Source organism: Necator americanus, chromosome III (genome assembly GCF_031761385.1).
Source record: "Necator americanus strain Aroian chromosome III, whole genome shotgun sequence".
Classification (NCBI taxonomy): Eukaryota; Metazoa; Nematoda; class Chromadorea; order Rhabditida; family Ancylostomatidae; genus Necator; species Necator americanus.
Genome location: NC_087373.1, coordinates 31,180,513 through 31,199,407, shown reverse-complemented (window position 1 = coordinate 31,199,407; position 18,895 = coordinate 31,180,513). Strand labels below are relative to the sequence as shown.

The window sequence follows — 18,895 nt, the reverse complement described above, 5'->3', positions numbered from 1 at the left end:
ACCCAAGTCACTGTAGAGGCCAGTTACACGTTCGTGAACCTCAAACGATTCTGGATTGAAGTGATAATTTAGCGAAGAAAGCTTTCGAGAAATAGCTTGGAAGCCTTCTGTAGAAGAAGGGCTGCTCTACAAAACGTTGAATTGGTATTTTCTGACCATTTCGTCTTCTTGTTTTGATCTCTTACTTACATCATTGCGATACAGCGGGTAGTTACTTTTTACTATGCAAAAAACTGAAGGTTCTACCGGGAAGAAATAAATTGTAAATCGTTTTTTTTTTACGCAAAGCTGCTTGCAGAGTTCGTGCAGTTCTGCGAATTAGTAACGAAGGCAACACAACTTAGGTAACAGCAGTGTAATACAAGTCCACAGAGCTGCAACTCCTACTGCGAGGTGGCTAAGATGGGACCGAAGACAAAGACCTCAGTGTTTTTCCGCAATCCCGGTTCAACATACAACATATGTATGCCTTCCATGACAGTTGAGTTCTTGTTTTTTCACCTTGCTAAAAACAATCTGTTACAGCAGCACTAATGCAAGTGTGGACAGTTAACAAGGAATTTCAGCGTCTTTAATTGGTTCGACAAACCTTAGCGACCTACAGGAGATGCAACCCATGACGTAGAGAAACGGAAGGAAATCATGTGCACAGCTCTTCAGTCTCTGAGAGTCATACGACAGTTTTTAGAGCAAAATTTAAAGATGTGACTATCGCATAAATTGTAGAGAATATTGACTGATAAATTGGAAATCACGTTGATTGGTTATATTTGTTTTTTATATGGCGAGCTTGAAGAGCAATGCCCAACATTACTGCCAACATTACTGAAAACCTCACTTTTGAAACATCCGAGTCTAATGAAAGCTCGTTGGTAACCTATTTTTGTCGTACCGAACAATGTCCAACTTACCTGGTTGCATTCGTAGGGTCATTGATTGTTGAGTTGAAAACGAACATTTGTCTCACCGAGCTTTTATCAAATTCAATATTAAGAACCTTCTAAAGAACAATACAATCAGAATCTTCGCCGCCTATTTCCACACGATCCGATCCGTTTTGAGCATACTAGAAGCATACGAGATTCGCTTCCGGTTGTATCAAACACATGATTAGAAAGGTTACCTTTAGTCATGTGTTAGAGAGAACCACCCAACCATGCATGGCCTTTCAAAGCAAGTCCAAGAGTACCTTGGGATTTTTTCAACAGGGTGTCGTAAGGGGGTAGGGAGCTGGAGTGGGCCGCGGTCGCAAGGGAGAAAGGAGGAGAACATGAGTGTGGACGGAAAAGAAGAAGAAGACAAAGATTTGGAGGAGGAAGCAGGAGAAGAAGCAGAGAGTAGAAAGAAATTTGGTGCTAGGTAGAGTGATTTCAAAACGCAGGATGTAACACCTTCAGTAGACAATAAACTGTGTGTTTCAACATAAACGCATATTAACTTTTTTCCATGAAGTAGGAAATACTCTATGGAACTTACTGAGTATGAGAGACGAATACTAAACGGCATGAAGAAAAATCATTTAAGAAAACAATTGACTGAAACAACACACACACACATATGTATGTATGTATGTATGTATGTATGTATGTATGTATGTATGTATGTATGTATGTATGTATGTATGTATGTATGTATGTATGTATGTATGTATGTATGTATGTATGTATGTATGTATGTATGTATGTATGTATGTAGTATGTATGTATGTATGTATGTATGTATGTATGTATGTATGTATGTATGTATGTATGTATGTATGTATGTATGTATGTATGTATGTATGTATGTATGTATGTATGTATGTATGTATGTATGTATGTATGTATGTATGTATGTATGTATGTATGTATGTATGTATGTATGTATGTATGTATGTATGTATGTATGTATGTATGTATGTATGTATGTATGTATGTATGTATGTATGTATGTATGTATGTATGTATGTATGTATGTATGTATGTATGTATGTATGTATGTATGTATGTATGTATGTATGTATGTATGTATGTATGTATGTATGTATGTATGTATGTATGTATGTATGTATGTATGTATGTATGTATGTATGTATGTATGTATGTATGTATGTATGTATGTATGTATGTATGTATGTATGTATGTATGTATGTATGTATGTATGTATGTATGTATGTATGTATGTATGTATGTATGTATGTATGTATGTATGTATGTATGTATGTATGTATGTATGTATGTATGTATGTATGTATGTATGTATGTATGTATGTATGTATGTATGTATGTATGTATGTATGTATGTATGTATGTATGTATGTATGTATGTATGTATGTATGTATGTATGTATGTATGTATGTATGTATGTATACATGTATGTATGTATACATACATACATACGTACTATACATACATATACAAATGCTTTACTGAATGCACTTTTACTTCTTCCTTACTGAAGATAGAGCTGTTAGTGAACTTTTGTTGTTGATATGTTTCTGTTGTTTCCCTACAGTTCCTCAACATTTCACAAGTCTTGATAATATTTGTTTCCCATTACAGGAGACGTGCTCAGTAACTCAGTGAGGATCGTGCACGAATGAATTTTCTGCAACACTAGGTTGCTACAAATTTAAATTTCCTTCGTTTTATTTTTTTGTTTATTTATTAGACGTACAGTTCCCAGACAAGTTCCGGCAAACCACAAATTTAGCTCTAATGAGATGTCGATTCGGACAGTTTTTTCGTCCGCTTATTGCTTACTTACTTGGATACTTAGATGGGCCGTCTTCACTAGACGTGCGCGCCCCAGCATCTCTTCCACTCGTTTCCTCGCCATGGTCATATAAGATGTTTTCAAATTCGGTTAGTGAAAATCAAAATGGTTAGTCAAAACGAAGGTTGAAGAGGAATCTTCCACCAACACGTACGTCCCTTTCTTCCCAAAAAAGTGATTTCATCACCCACTGCAATGCAGCCATGAATAGCTTTCGGTGATATAGTATCGCATTGTCGCTTTCCCTCTCTAATGGATATGGTGAGGGGGCGGTGGAAAAGCTGTATCCTAACGGTGCATCGGTCGTAGCAATTGGCTAATGTCCTCACATACGACGCACATTGATCGACCAGCGCTGACAGTATCGCATTCGTTTCTACTTCGTAGAAGTTTTTTCTCATAGTCGACGAAGGTTAGAACAAGGGGCAGGGAGTATTCCCGTCAAACAGCTATGACCCTCGACGCAGTCTGTACGTGGTCTACGCAGCTGAACCAGCGACGGAATCGAGCTTGAGGCTGAGCTTCGACCAGCGTCCTAGATATGTGCGTGAGGATAATCTTGGTGAATACTTTGTTAAACACTCAGCAAGCATATCGGACGATAGTTTCAAAAGTCCTATCGATCATCTTTGTTATGTATAAGAATGGCTCGCGAGGCCTTCCACTGGAATGGGATGTTTTCCTTCTGAAGATGATAGGCCATAAGCGCCGCTAGAATTACATGAAGCGGATCAGATCGGATTGATCGGGCATGTCACAGGAGTTGACGAAAGGAAAAGGTTCCAGTAAAATCTCTCCGTAATGATTTCCATTTTACGTCGAGAAAGCGTGTGAGTCCCGTCTTGCTCAGCAAGGCTGCTTTTATATTATATTCGCGGAGATCCCTGCGGCACTTCTTTAGACTCGTTCTTCTTTGTGCTGCTTCCAGAATCTTCTCCTGCCTGTATTTCGAAAGATCCTCCTGCAACGCTTTTCTGCAGCTAGCGTTTGCTACTAACTGCTCAATGTGCGATGCGTTCGGACAAAGTCTCAAAATCCTTCTTCTTTGCTATAATCCCTTGGTGGTCTTCGAAATTCAATGCAAGTTTCTCCTGCACGGCTTCGAGGCTGGTTCAGCAGAGGTTCGCAGTCCTCTGAGCAGGAGATCGAAGTCCACGTTTGAATCCTCCTCGATGTGTCAATCATCTTGGGACAAGGAGTCCTCGAGTACGCAATTGTCGTAGACGACTTCTTTACACCTTCGCTGCCTATAGCAGATGTTTTCTATCATATACCTAAGTCGTATTCTCGCACGAAGGAGACGGTGATCAGAATCACTACGAAAGGATGGTTTTACCGAGACGTCAAGTAGACACAACTTCCGGCTGATGCGTGGTCGATCTCCGCACGAGCCGTGCCATTGGCCGATTCCCATGTCCACCAGCGACGATGATCTTTCTCAATGAAAAGAGATATTCCATGAAAGAGGCGAGAGGAGAAAAACAGCAAGCGAAACGATTGCCGTTTTCATTCCTCTTCCTTGGCCTTTCAAAATTTTGGACGATAGATGAGAGCACAACAAAGCCAACGCCGATTATCGGGACAGAACTTTCTCTCCGGTAATAAGGAGTGTATCGTCATTAATCTCTCCTTCGTCGCTCCTTCTGCTCCTGGTCTCTTGCAGAGGAATTTCGTGGAATCTGATACACTCTGTTGCTCCGAGAAGAGATCATTTAGGTCAGCGACTGTGTGAAACTGTTCTCGCGTTATAAATACAGAGTCTGACACAGTCTCCATGGCGAGTCGTGCGTGTGTCGCCTTGGTCCAAATTCAAAGACGTCCTGAGCAACCTATATGGATTAGGGAGCCAGCTTGCGACACTTAGTTAAGGCGGTGGTGGATCTTGGCAGTGGTTTACCCTTAGCTAGGCTTCCGATTCCGAGAAGGTCTTTTCAGCTTGGGAGATCCTGGCGGCGGACGTACTTCCGCTGTGCATCGCAGTTCGACGCCAGGAGTCACCTCCAAGCCAATATGGGGCATTAAACCGTTGTGGAGGGCATCCTTATTTTTCTTGCAAAGCTCAAGCACAAATTGATGAACATTTGCTGCTAAAATGTAAGTTCTTCTTTATTTGTTTGCTATTATTATTATTTCTATAGGAAAATAAATTTGTTTGGATTTCTATTATTAGTGGTTACCTTCCAGGGCATTCTCAAATTCTTTGGTTTGTCACAAAAATACAACGGTGCGAGCGAAACGAGCACATAGGAAAATCTGATAGTCCAAATTTAGTCCGACAATCAGACTTGTAAAAAGTAAAGTCTCTGGTGTATCAGTCCGCTTGGGATCCGCCAACCCGTCTGACACCGATTTGAATACGTTGCGGTTGAACGCTTGTTGGTTCATACAACTTTTTGTGGAGATCAGCCGTTGTATCACGTCAGTGTTTTTATCCTCCCAGACGACTCTGTTGCCAACTGATCGGTTGTAGAGAAAATAAACGCTTGGTTGGGAATGAGGCGGTTTCGAACCATCAATCGCGCAGTCGCTGCCGAACCTCTTACCCGCTGCACAGGGCCTACTCTACGTGAAAACCTATTTTGCTACTTTCTCTTTTCAAATCAGAGCTCATTGTTTCAGCTCTTTTTGCTGTGGTCGCTGCAGCGCAATTCATGCTATATCAAGTGTTGTTGTACAAAAAGTCGAAGACGGGTCCGGCACAATTGCTGCCTACATCAGTGCTGCTCACTGCACCACTAGGAAGAATAGTATTTTGGAAACGATCTTACGGTTTTTTAACACAAAAAAGTCAATGCTTTATCAGAATTGATCACAATACTTCTATGAAAGACGACGTCATTGTCCAAGTGCACATGAACCGTTGATACTTTGAGAAAACAGGGTGAGCACCTTAGTGATGGCTATCTTCAAATCATCGAACCTTGCAGTAACGTTTGATCTAAAAATTAAGAACCATAAAACAGAGTCCTGTAAGGTAAGGTGTCGAAATCTACTCACTCTGAAAGTGAAATTTCTTCCTGCAGGATTGAGTAATTTTCAAGGAGATGCAAAACTAATGATTTCAAATGTTGATGGTCTTCGGATCGGTGAAGGTATAGCCATGCTGTGCAAGTTTCTACTAGAAAAAGAGCCTGAAATGCAAGAAAACACTCTTTTCTCTCTTATTTGAAGCAGTTCGGAGTATCTTACTGTTCTTCTCAAGTTAATCGCATCGGAGGCACTCGACTTGCAAGAAAACATTTTGGTAACTGCTTTCTCAAAATTTTTCCTGTCTTCAACATCGAATCTTCGCTTCCTTGCTTCCGCGCATACCTTGAACTCATTCATATCAATGACAAGAAAAAAAGACGCAGTTAGTTCCTTCCAAAAAGATGATGGATAAGCTATTACCTTCGAATATTCCTTCCTTATGAGTCTCTTCGGCTCCACGTACTTCGCCTGTGCGGGAACTCCCTTAAAAAAAAGTTGTATCCCCTCCAAATTTCAAGTAAGAGAAACCAACCTCTTTCTTGCCTCTCTTGTGATATCTCTTCCGGTACATAACAAAGAAAGGACCATAGAAATCCCATGGGTATCGCATCATTTCAGCTCTATCGTAGCGTAATTCACATCTCCGATTTGGGCAGATCGTTCCGTGAGCCGAGTTCTCAGGAGCCTTGATGAAGATAACGATGGGAAATAAATTGGGAAAAAAGAAGTTCTTTCAATAAAAGTCAAACAAATTTCAACAGTACATAGAAGGTTTGCCCGCAATCGCACGTTATGCATAGAAGACGTTCTCCATTGTCGAGGTTGAACTTTTCAAATGAGTCTGAAACAACAGCTAATGGTTATAGGCTATTGCGCAAAGGTTTTTTCTGCAAACTTTTCTAAAATAATGAGATGGGAAATGTAAATAAAATCAAAAAAAACTACATTGTTGTTCCCATTTTTTGCTCCACTCCCTGAATTCTTTGCAGTTCATCGGCCAATGTGGTTCCCAGTTACAAAGGGAACACCAGTAGCACCCACATACCGGGCATGAACAAATAATGAATTCTAAACAATTAAAATAATGCTTTTCAAAGGAAATCTTCAACTAGTGAAAAAATACAGATGAGTACCGTTTCTTCTAGGAGCCACCAGTGATAGGGAGCATTTAGGACATTGTAAGAATACCGCTTTAGGGTAATCAAGCGTGTAGAAGTACGCGAAAGACATCTTAACAAGAAATATGTAAAATTGTGTGCTGAAACTAAGACTCATAAACAGCAAATTATGAGTGTCATCGAAGATTGCTGAGCTTAGCGAGGATTTCCCTGACGCACCAAAACAATTTCAGTTTGAAACTATTACGTCTATCATCTGTGCTCCTTTTGTTTATCGATTTGCTCCAGCGGGCACCATTTGTCCTGATCGCGCGCAAGAGTTGCCTTCTCTTCTCTTCTCGCAAATTTCTCAAAAAGCATCGTATTTTTTTAAAAGGACTCCGCAAGGAGTTCTGAACATCGGTCGGCGGTCTTCTTGCAGTCGCTTGATGCCACGTGGTACTCAGTCACTCACGCTCTGGTCCAACGATTTTGTCTTTAAAACCCATCACGTGTCCAGGGTTCCTAATTTTACTTGTTATACGCGGCAGCGTCTCTGATCTTCGATCGGTGGCGTAATAGTGAACTTCGAATCCCCTCCTTCATTTGCCTAAAGCGGATTACTCCTAGCATCACCCTTTCAATTGCGCGTTCTATGACGCTTTTCTCTCTGCTTACGACACGCCCAGGTTTCTGAAGCGTAGGTCAAAGCAGGAAGAGCGGTGGTGTTGAATAGGTGAGCGCGGAGCCGGATGTTCCTAGTCCTCTTAACTACATCCTCAATGCTCTTTTATGATTCCCAAGCCGCTCATTTCCTTCTCCCCAGCTCGGGGTTCAGGTCGCGTTCATCGTTTTAATTTCCAAACGTAGATATACAAAACTAAAGCATTAGGACATGTTCGTTCTGTTGAAAGTGAGTAAGGCATCAGAAACCCATCAGGTCCTCATGAGCATCATCTTGTCCAGGTTCAGCTGGAGACCTATCTTTCTGCATTCCATTTAAATGGACCAGCATTCGCTCTGCCTGATTGATGCTGAATATTATCAGATCGATGTCATCAGCGAAATGAAGATGGTGTAAATGCCGGCCGTCAACTTTCACTCCCATGTCATCCCATCCCAACCCCTGCATCGCATTCTCGAGTGTGGCAATGAATACTTTGGGTGAGATTTTGTCACCTTCACGAACCTCTGTCTTCTTCGATGGTGGCATTATTCTAGAATGGGAAAATTTTGGTTATGGAATTACAGTACAACTCTCGTAGCACAGTTATGTACTATGAGTAGGTTGGATATCCAAGGCCTCCATGACCGTCTCAATCGAGTCGAAGGGCTCCTTTAAGCATAGCAGCATTTTATAATCTCGCGATACCTCGATGAGTTTCGAAATAGTGTCAATGTGGGTCTTGGTCTTGGTGGTTTTCCACTGTTTAGGAAACTTGCATTCTGATACGTGTAAAGAGTCTCGCCAGAGTGTAGGTGAAAAGTGGCGGAAGATTCTTCAAATGTTCAGACTTTATCCTGTCGGGACAAGGGGACGAGGGTGTCGTAAAGTTTCCTACCGACATGATTGCATGTCCGACTTCGGACGGGAAAACCTATGGGACGACGTCTCCATCCTTCCTGAGATGGTGAGGAGCCAAGTGACAATGCAGTCGAAGAGATCAGAGTAAAAGTTGTGGATGATTTTCAACACTACCCTTCCCGATGCAATCGTTGTTTCGTCTCTCTGCAAAGCCTTGCGAGCTCAGAAGTGAGTTATTGGTTTTCTGCTGCTCGTGCTGCTCCACGCTGGCGTACCAGCTCAAGAGTTCTAGAAGTTCTCAAGAGTTTCAAGAGCCGACTAGTGAACCGAAGAGGTCTCAGCCGATGTGAGAGGCATATAATTTTAAAACCCATAGGCATTTATCGACTCTCTGGTCTCATGTAATCCGTCCTCAACGAATAGTAATGCCATACGTTGGATATAAACTAATATAATGGCTCCTGCGAATATTTTAGGGCCGTATGAATGGATGACAAGTACATCATGTTAGGGAGAAAATAGAGGAAAGATTGTCTTCCGGACTGGAAAATCAATTTCAAGTAACTGTATCTATCTCAACACTGGTGAAATGCAAGCGCTTTTGAAGGATTTTCAGAAGCGGTGTTAGAAATACCGTAACTAAATATATTAAATGGTCTCATATTATTAATAAATGTGTATAATAATAAATATATTAAGGAAAGCTCGAACCTGTATTATCAATGAAATAACGGGAGCAGGCAAAACTGCATAGAGGAGATCAATAGAGGAATTGTTACTGCCCGGCACAAGCTAAATTTAAACAACTAATACCTTCTCTCATATATCTGATAACCAACATCATACCGGGATTTGTAAGGGAAAACGGTTGAGACGGAGCTGATGTATCACATAGGAAGCTACACACTGCCTACACATCGAACCATCTACAGTCGGGAAGAGATCGGTATTGTATGGAGAGTTGCATCGGTAGCAGACATCACGGGCTTCCCAAAATTGTATAATCTAATATCTAATCTAAGAGCTACTAAGGAAAATTGAAGAGTTTTCACCTCAGATTTGCAAACAATCTCGAAATCGCCTGAACTGTAATGTGATTCAAAAAATGCAAGCTTTTGATGCTCCAAAAGCAGGGTTCCCTGAAGCAGCAAATTGGAACAGTTAAAAGACGAGTTAAGAGAAAAAAGAGAGAAAAGGTAACTTCTTACCGAAAATGCCAACATTTCACTGTTAACGCGTGGCAGGAAATCCTCTTTACGTTGACAACATCGGCTATCTTTAGGCGGTTGGCTGCTGAGGTTCTTGCTTAAGGTCAGAGTATAATTAATTAAATTAAAACAATGTTTAAAGAAATTAGTTAAGTCACAATTTAGAATTGTTTCGTCAGAAAAGATGTCTTGTCGATAAAAAAATAAACTAAGTGTGAAGTCGAGAACTCACCTTTCTACTGTGCTTAGGATGAATTCAATCAAATCGTTCAACAACACTGAAAAACTTCTTGCCTTCATTAGTAATTTGATAAGATCCTTCCTGCCAAAACCAGGAGGGTATGGAGTGTTTGTGTTGATGCGGAATCTAGAAATACTGGCAATCAAAAATAACTATAAATGAATAAATTTGGATCATTTCTAAAAAATTTTCACAAATTTCTAACAAAATTGAATTAAAATTCACCCCGCTACGAAGCAAAAACAAATACCACTGAAACTCTCCAGCAGCAGTCTAAAATAGCTCCCCCCCCTATACCTTTCGCTCGTACCTACTTCAAACAAATAGCACTGAATGCCGTTGGAAATATTAGTTTCTCTTTTTCTACATATAAACAATTCGGTTTTAGATGGCTACAGACGAAGAACGGTCAGCCAGACATCACGTCACGTCACTAGAATATTTGAATGCTTGAACATCACAAAAATTCGTGGGCTTGTTTAATCAAAACCAGCCAGATTATCTACAAGTGACGAGGGTGGTGAGGTTGTAGTCACTCCTCGTCATCTAGAGGATAAAGGATAATGCATAAAGTGTCTGGCGTTGTTCGCTTGGGACTACGCCATCACGTTCACTTCAATTCAGAATCGAGGTTAACCAGGTGTAACTGGCCTATACAATGACTTGCGGGGGGCACCTGAATATCAAGTCAGTGTTTTTCGGAGGGACTAAGGACTTAGTGAACACGATCGATCAGAGGAATCGAACCTCTGATCGATCGTGTAGACCCCCTCGATCTCTAGCCGACTGCGCTACACCCGCCCCTACTAAAGCCGTTCTCCTCGGTAGAATAGTAATGAGTATCCTCGTCTGACACATTATATCACCTCCAAAATAGTCCCATCTATAGCCAGTCCAATGTCGTAGAATTTCTGGCGCAACACCTACTAGACAGAAACGGGTATGACTGGGCACCAAAAAGTTAGTGCATTCACCACCCTCGACTGCAACTCGGCTTAAAGGCAGCATACCACGAATTTGAGAAGGTACGGATTTCTGGTGGAATATATACGGAGTCGTAGATCATGGAGACCGGGGTGGTTCCGCTCATCTTCCTGAATCACTGCAAGCAACCGTCCCCTCAATGCAGTTTTGTACGATGCCTTCTATTGCAGCGGGCCACTTTTGCACGCGTAGCTTCCCTTACACCCTATCGGGGCAGTCCGAATTGATTTTCGACGAGTCGCAGGGCAGAGGCAGCGCAAGGGGCGGAGCGTTGCAATAGATGGCGTCGTACAAAACAGCAATCTGGAGCGGCTGTTTGCAGTGATTCAGGGAGAAATGAGCGGAACTACCCCCGTCTCCATAATCTTCGACCCCGTATGCGGATACTCCACCTGAATCCGCACCACCTCAGATTCGTGGTATGCTGCCTTTAGAAACAGAGTTACCTGCGTGTAATATCTTCTACCTTCTAATAAAAATACACAAATTTGACCTCTAACAACGAGTTTGCCTCTGGAGTCCCTTAATCCTCAAGGTAATACCCATTACCAAGCTGCGTAAGAGACAGGATCGCTAGGTTCTTAAGTATAGTACTGGTTCAGCTGGTGAAATTCGTATCAGCACACCTAACGAAAATCAGTATGTCTTTGGAAAACTTGAACAATACACGTTTTGATAACTCATGTGTAAGGAATCTTTGGTTGTTACTACGTAGTACATAAACATCTCAAATAACTCCGCTATGCAGGAGCTTTTTGAGCTTTTATGTGAACACCAGAGCTCACTCAACCAGTATGAGGAACATTTGATGATTGTTCTGAAGGAATTTCTTAGAAGCACTTTCTTTAGATGGTAGCGCAACTTTATCGCACATATCCAAGTTAGAATAATGGACACCAACCAATGCGGTCCATGAGTGAAGGAGCACAAACCCAAAAAAAATCTGGTATGGAGAAAATACCCTTTTGTATACCGTTTATTCCGATGAGGTTAGCGCTGCCATTTAGCGGTTTTTGAGGCAAGCTAATCTCGAAGAATCCGTAGCGGTTGTAGAGCTCTCAGCTAGGAATCTTAAGCAAGGTCCGATATGTAATCGCCTATACAACATTTGCACTATATAGCAGTGCAAAACATGTCCAGATAACAAGAAGGTCGACTGCATAAGTTTACATGTTGTCTATCTGATTTCCTGTACAAAGAGTGGTGACGAATAAATAGAAGAAACAACTAGGCTCGAATAAAAGAAGACCTGGACGGCAAAAGGCGGACCAACACCGACATTATGTTTTAGCATCAACCGGCTGCTGCCGCCGCCTCAGCACTGCACGGGAACTCGGGCCTTATTGAAGGCTGCCGATAGCTATGTCAAAGATGGCTGATTGCTCTAATCAGTCACTCAAGGTATGTACCCACTTCTACTTGTAGCTACGAGATACAACAGTAGGATCTCGCAACTATAAGTGGGAAGTGTAGATTAGTAAGATTTTCTTCGTTGGGCGGATCAGACGTTTGATCGGATAAATCACGTTCAACTTAATATCTACAGATTTAATATATCCTAATATGAGTACTCCACTAATATTTCCAGCATTCGCATGCACCAGTTTCTACTCACCTTTCAAATAACTTATAAGAATCAACAATATTTTTTGTAAAAAGGAGAGTTGTCAAAGAAGTTATCCTTGCAGAAAATTAACATTTCTGGAGCTTTGCCTTTTTTACGAGCAGAAGAGGTTCTTCTTACAGTTAATAATTACCTTCAAGTCAAAAAAAAAGACAAAGGGATATGTTGTAAGTATGTTTTTGAGCGATGACTTCAGATAGTAATATGTTTGAATTGTGTGCCACCCTATCGGAGCGAAAAAAAACCCTACCTGAGTTTGCCTTCAGCCGTATCTATCTCCACAAATATTACAAAGAATAATATAACCGAAGGGTTAGTTTTTATTGAAACACGATCCTCGCCGAACCACTGCATAGTGCAATAGTTAGGCAGTAGACGCGTAACCTTAAATAAATACTTGTCATCGGAAAAATCTGAACAATTTTACTACTTTCAAACTACGATTCACCTCCTCTCGAAGATCGAACTTCTCCAATTTTGTAAGGTAAAAATAGATAATTTCAAAGATATGAGCAGTATGAGTGGCCCCAGAAATGTCAATGAGAGTAGCAGGCTTTGTTGAAATAATCTGAAGAACCTTTGCCTACAGACCAACAAAGAGTGCATTTCAAAAAGCAGGTTATAGCTTTAACCTCAACAGAAGAGCCAATTTCAGAGATACTGGTATTTTCCTCTACTAATTTCGAAGAGGTTGTTGGCTGTTCACAGTGCAGGAAATCTCCGAGCGTTGGTTTGGGAATTCTTCTGTAAAGTACCATATCAACAAACAATATTCACACAACTGTTATGCATACACAGAAGGTATATCTTACGAGGAAGACGGCTGGAAATCGGCACAATCATAATATGACGAGTATCGAGCAGAGTTCGCTAAATATTCAGCAATTTCTTCGTAATCATCAGGTCCCACACAGTTGCGTCCATTTCTTGTCCTACTACCTGAGAGAAAAAAACTGTTTGTTAGAAATTCAAGGTAGCCGCTCTGGGAGATGTTCTGGAACACGTTGATTTTACAGCTCACTACATTTTCTGAACACAAATTATTTCAGATTTCCAAAACTCAAGCTCTCATTAAAAACGATCGCCGAAGAGCATTCCCATCTGGCCCCAAGTATCCTCTGTTGTGGTAATCAACAGGTTCTTTCCACAAGTACATGAAGTAGAAAAGTTTTTCAGCTAACATCTCTAAAAACTCATCGAGTGCTTTCAGAACATCATCGACATCTGCACATAAGTTTTTGATCCAAGTTTTTGAGTCTATATCGAGGAATGAGAATTAAAATACTTAAGGCCGCTAAAACATACTGTTGTTTATAGTATAATTCCCTATTGATTTAGTGGACCGGTCCCTTAACAAGAAAAGAATTCGAAAGTGGGGCTTGCTAATTTCATAAAGAATGTTCCCCGACTTTTTGAAATTTTAAGAACGAAACAAGGAAGAAGAGCACAACACACCTATCCTAAATTTTCTAGATTTGGAACGCAGACGTGGAGCAGCTATAATATCGAACTGAATTCTTGCTTGCTCGATCTCTTCTCTTCCATTTTGCCGTCCTTCATTCTGAAGCTTGGTGAACTCCTCTACCAGAAAAACGCAAAATACAGAAATAAAAAAGACGCGAATGAATCACCAGTCGCTTGGAACTAGCCGTGATCCTTCTTTTTGTAGAGAAAATCGTCGTAACTACATCACCATCGAGCACACGTAGGCTGCTAGCGGCGGAAGCGTGGTGCTCTTCTGGAAAAACACGCACTTGCACAAATAAGGAGATTGTAAATGGAAAGCAGTAATTTATATGCAAAGACAATCACTGCAGTTTACTTCGTTGCTGATTTCCTGAATTAACCCTCCCCCTAGGTTCCTTTGCCTAGACTTTAGAATTTATTGTTCAAAACTTTTCTGTTAATCAAAAGAACTTCTAAGCTTTTTTTCACTCTTAATTATTCATTTTCCCAAAAAAAGAAAGACATGAAAAATTAGTGATCGCTTTTTCATTATAAATGTGTAACATCTTACACTTAAGAACATTAAATTAATTATCTAGACATGCAAAATTAGAGAAAATGTGTTTTCCTCTCATCATGTGATCTGCCCACTTAATTTTACTTTCCTTGGGTCTGCGGCAGCCTCTCTGATCTTCGATCCGTGATCTAAGAGTAAACTTCGAATCCCCTCCTGCATTACCTAAAGTGGGGCACTCCTCGCATCAACGTTTGAACTGAGCGTTCTGTGACGTTGATCGCATCTTCCGCTTGCTTGCGAAAATTTTCGAGGGGGGCCAAAGCAGGAAGAACGGTATTGTCGAATAGGTGAGCACGGAGCCGGCTGTTCTTAGTCCTCTTCACTACATTCTCAGTGCTTTTATACGCAGCTCCTTTCCTCCTGCTCAGCTCGGAAGTCAGATAGTTCATCATATTGGATCTCTATTTTTTTTTTTTTTTTTTTTTTTTTTTTTTTTTTTTTTTTTTTTTTATTTTTTTTTTATGGTCCCACTGAGCATAAAATCATCAAAAACCCATTAGTTCTTCATGAACATCTTCTTATCTAGGTTCACCACGCTTTCCACGCTTGATTGGTGCTTGTTGTTTTCAGAACGATGTCATCAGCGAAGCGAAGATGGTGTGACTGCCGCTGGTCGACTTTCACTCCAGCTTCATCCCATTCCGATCCTCACATCGCGATTCCGAGAATGGCGCTGATTTTGGGCGAGATTGTGACAACCTGTCGAACCTCTGTCTTCACGACGATTGTGACATTGTTAAAGCATGAGACAATTTTGGTCGTGAAGTTGCTATATAACTCACGAAGTATCTTTACAAATGGAGTAGGGACGCCTTGCTTGTCCGAGACTTCCAAGACCGTTTTCATCTCAACTCAATTAAAGGCATTCCTCAGGACGAAGAAAGTGAGATACAGTGGAATCCTGCCTCCACACGATACTTTTAAGAGTTTTGAAGCATTACATATGTGGTCAATCGTGCTGAACCCTTTTCGATTTTGAATTACTCTCGTGAAGAGCTTGTAGATGACGAGCAGTAAGCAGATTGGGCGATAGTTGCCAATGTCATGTGGATCTCTCTTCTTATACAACAACACGGTCTTGGTGGTTTTCCACTGTTTAGGAAACTTGCATTCTGATAGGTAATGAGAGTAAAGAGTCTGTAGAGAGTGTTGGTAAGAACTGGCGGAATATTTTTCAGATGTTCAGACCTTACCCTGTCGGGACCGTGTGAAATACTATTCTTCACCGACGCTATGGCATATCGGAGTTCGGAAAAGAGGACTTCCGGGATGACATGTCCATCTTTCCTCAGACGACGAGGACGCACGTGGACTATCGAAGAGATCTGAGTATAGGTCGTGAATAACCCTCCTATCAAAATGCTGTAGTAGTTCCGTCTGGGTTCTGGAGATTGGTCATTTTTGTCTTACGACTGGGGAAGTTCCGATACGAATGCACTTTTCCGGCTCTGCTGCTTCAACCAAAACTGCTGCTCTTCCCTTTTCAAAGTCTTCTTTTATCGTTTCTCTGGATCGCCTTTCGAGCTAGGACGTGAGTGAGTTCGTAGTTGTCTGCAGCTCGCGCAGCTCCACGCTTACGTGTTAGCTTAAGGAATTTCGGAGACAGGCGTCTTTTGGTGGTTTTGAAACCGCTCGCTCTCCTCGTACACTAGGAGGACGCTCTACAAGCCAGGATTTGACTAAAGGGTGACTTACGTCTTGGTGCGGTGATGCACACCAAGACGTTAAAGTTGATTGACACAGGACACAAGCACACCAAGACGTTAGTGTCGATCGAGATCCATAACTATTCTGGCCTGCAGCTCAAACAGTCTACGTCAACCTATGAAGTTCAAAGTGGGAATTCGATAATTTCTGACAGATACAACTAAATCATTGGAGAACGCTCTGCGAAATCCTCAATTTTTTACGAACACACTCATTTGCAAGTGCGATCACTACTACAAAGACGGTTCCAGCCATGAGCATACGTAGTTTTTTGCACCCTTGGAAGGTAAAATAGCTCAAATTTTTCTCCAATTCAAAAGCTGATTCAATCGCTGGATTATTGAAGATAGCCGTGATCGCAAATAAGGAGGCATCACGTTCGCGTACATCTTTGCGAGTGCGATAGCATGGCGGTATAACGGGAACGGTTTTCGCTTCCGAACTAAAAATTATGCTAACTAAATAAAGCATAATGTGAAATTAGATGTGTTCTACATATCTTTGTAAATTTGTGCACCGAATACGCAAATTTCCTTTTCTAGGTTTTTTTATAACGCAAGGCGAATTTTATGCAAAAAGTAGCACCTAAACTGAAAGTGAATGAATAGGTCCGAATACCGTGCCAACATTTCGAAAAGGGGAAAATGTGAAAAGAAGCTGATAGAGAAGCTGCGATAAGTATGACCTTTGATTGTAGAACATTCATAAGAGACCTACTATGAGGTGGAATCTGCGTGGCTTTTCGTACAATCACGCGAAGTTCAGGGGCCGAAGTCGGGTGATTATTGAGAAGTGACGCCGGAGTAACCTAAAGCGAGAGATTTAGCAAAACTTAAAATTTTTAAAACTAGCTATAGGTGTTCACCGTCTTCCATCTGTCATGTTTATCCATAGAGTAAGGCACATTCGGACAAAATCCATCTGATCGATCAGCGAGGAGACGTTTGTGTGCTCTCTAAACTGCTAGCCGTAGAAACTACTATTATTTAGAAAAAAAGTGGACAATCAGGAAATTACGTTGCTCAGAGTATTTTCAGGGTCATGAATAGTTTTCGCGAAAAGTCTTCGATCAGAGAAAGTTTTGCCCGGCTTGCGTTTATTATGCCCTCGTGAACCTTTGCTGACTAGGCTCCCATAGCTGCAATAAAATGACTTTGTCACGATTCTTGAATAAAATATATTATACAGGTAAAACGGTGCACTTAAAACTGCTAACTCACTCATGGAAATATCCCTCGTCCTCACAAAGTGACATCACTAAAGTTATTAATCTGAAAATAGACGGGATCATTTAATTATTGTGGAAAGAATTAAGAAAAGTTGAAATTAAGAAAAGAAACAGTATGTAGGTATAAAAAGAGTTGAAAAGAAGAAGAAAGAGCAGTTGAGTTTTAAAAAATTTTAGCTAGCTGAAAAAAACTAAGCAATTATTTTCCCACTACAACAGTAACATAATATGGCCATTGAAACCGTGTATTAAGGGGGCGAATGCACCTAAAAACTATCAAGAAAGAGTTGTAAGAATAAGGCCATCGATTGGTCACTAACATGAATCCATCATTACGATAAGAGTTTGAAGATAATAGATCGTCCCTCATCTAGCCATAATTCAGCCACAAGCATCAAATGTAGTGTATTTTCTAATTTCTCATTGTGGAGTCATGATATCACTTAAGCTCTACACAATTTTCTCGAATGTTCTGGATATGAGAGAATGTTTCTTAGCATAAAACAACGAAAAGAGAATAGAAAAGGGAAAAGGATCCAAGTGAGTTGGATTTCTTGGAGGAGAGAGCATATCGAAAAGACAAAATTTATAAAGTCACAGATTTTAGAACACCTTCAGGAAAGTGAACAGAAGTGAGAAAAAGTTAGACTTAGAAGGATTTATAGCAGTGAAAGAGAATGAAATGCTGCAAGGATGTTGTGCTGATTTTCACCTGTCCTTCTAATGCATGCACAACAAACATGAGCGATTTCATGAAGTTGTGCAATCGTCCTCGATCAAAGAACCCACAACACCCATGCGACATCCACGCCGAGAGTGACTCACACTACTCCCAGGACAGTTCTTTAAGGTAACAGATTAGAACAGCTCTTCAACTAAAAGAAATCTTTCGCTCAGGACAGTGCTTGGTCATGTAGCTGTAAGGATGATTCCCCCGGAAAACTTTCTAGAGTGATAATGTCCTTTTACGAATTAATAATCCATGGATATAGAAAACAGGATAGGGAAAAACGGACTCAAACACATGGAATCAGACAGAACTTTTATGATGCACATCCCGAAAAAATCTGGTTTCTAAGGGGAATCAAAGCTGCCATTCATAATTCCTTAGAGATCCCACCGACAGATTTTTGTAGAACAGATCTTCCTTCTATTTTAGTTCCAGGATTACTTCCAAGGAGATCTGCAGATGCTTCTTCTCGCTGTGAAATACAGTTCCCAACAGTCGTCTTTTCGCGAAATTTACTGCATTGAAACGTGGGATAAAGTTCCATTTTTCAATATAATCATTTTCGCGTCGGTAGCTTTTTACCATCTGCTGCAAACGTGCATGATATCTACTAGAATGAGATGAAGAAATCGTAAAATAAATCAGTGTTACTAAGTGGATTTAGAAGTCGGATCGGTGGGCCAGTGATTTATTTCAACAACGCATTGTTACATGCCCAAGAATTAGTGGGATCAAAAGCTTCGGCGGTTTACAGACCACCGCTGTGTGGTCCCACTGCCTTCGTGCTTGTCGAGCATCTTTA

General features: G+C 40.9%; 1 protein-coding gene across 2 annotated transcripts; it reads right to left on the bottom strand.

Moving 5' to 3' along the window:
* Nucleotides 1–4,655: 4,655 nt before the first annotated feature.
* Nucleotides 4,656–17,390, bottom strand: RB195_011550 (uncharacterized protein; the record flags this gene model as incomplete). Of its 2 annotated transcripts, XM_064193013.1 has the most annotated exons (24): nt 4,656–4,843; nt 5,615–5,694; nt 5,754–5,887; nt 5,946–6,068; nt 6,147–6,209; nt 6,259–6,411; nt 6,491–6,567; nt 6,672–6,794; nt 6,860–6,956; nt 9,060–9,140; nt 9,195–9,353; nt 9,401–9,487; nt 9,557–9,653; nt 9,789–9,923; nt 12,656–12,789; nt 12,854–12,973; nt 13,038–13,149; nt 13,218–13,344; nt 13,861–13,966; nt 14,037–14,143; nt 16,853–16,943; nt 17,001–17,090; nt 17,153–17,273; nt 17,356–17,390. In XM_064193013.1, 24 exons carry the CDS (start codon nt 17,388–17,390, stop codon nt 4,656–4,658), a joined length of 2,640 nt encoding a protein of 879 aa, XP_064050595.1. The 2 variants fall into 2 exon arrangements, with proteins under 2 accessions (XP_064050595.1, XP_064050596.1); XM_064193012.1 differs by lacking the exon at nt 4,656–4,843 and having other exon boundaries at nt 5,592–5,694.
* Nucleotides 17,391–18,895: the final 1,505 nt, after the last annotated feature.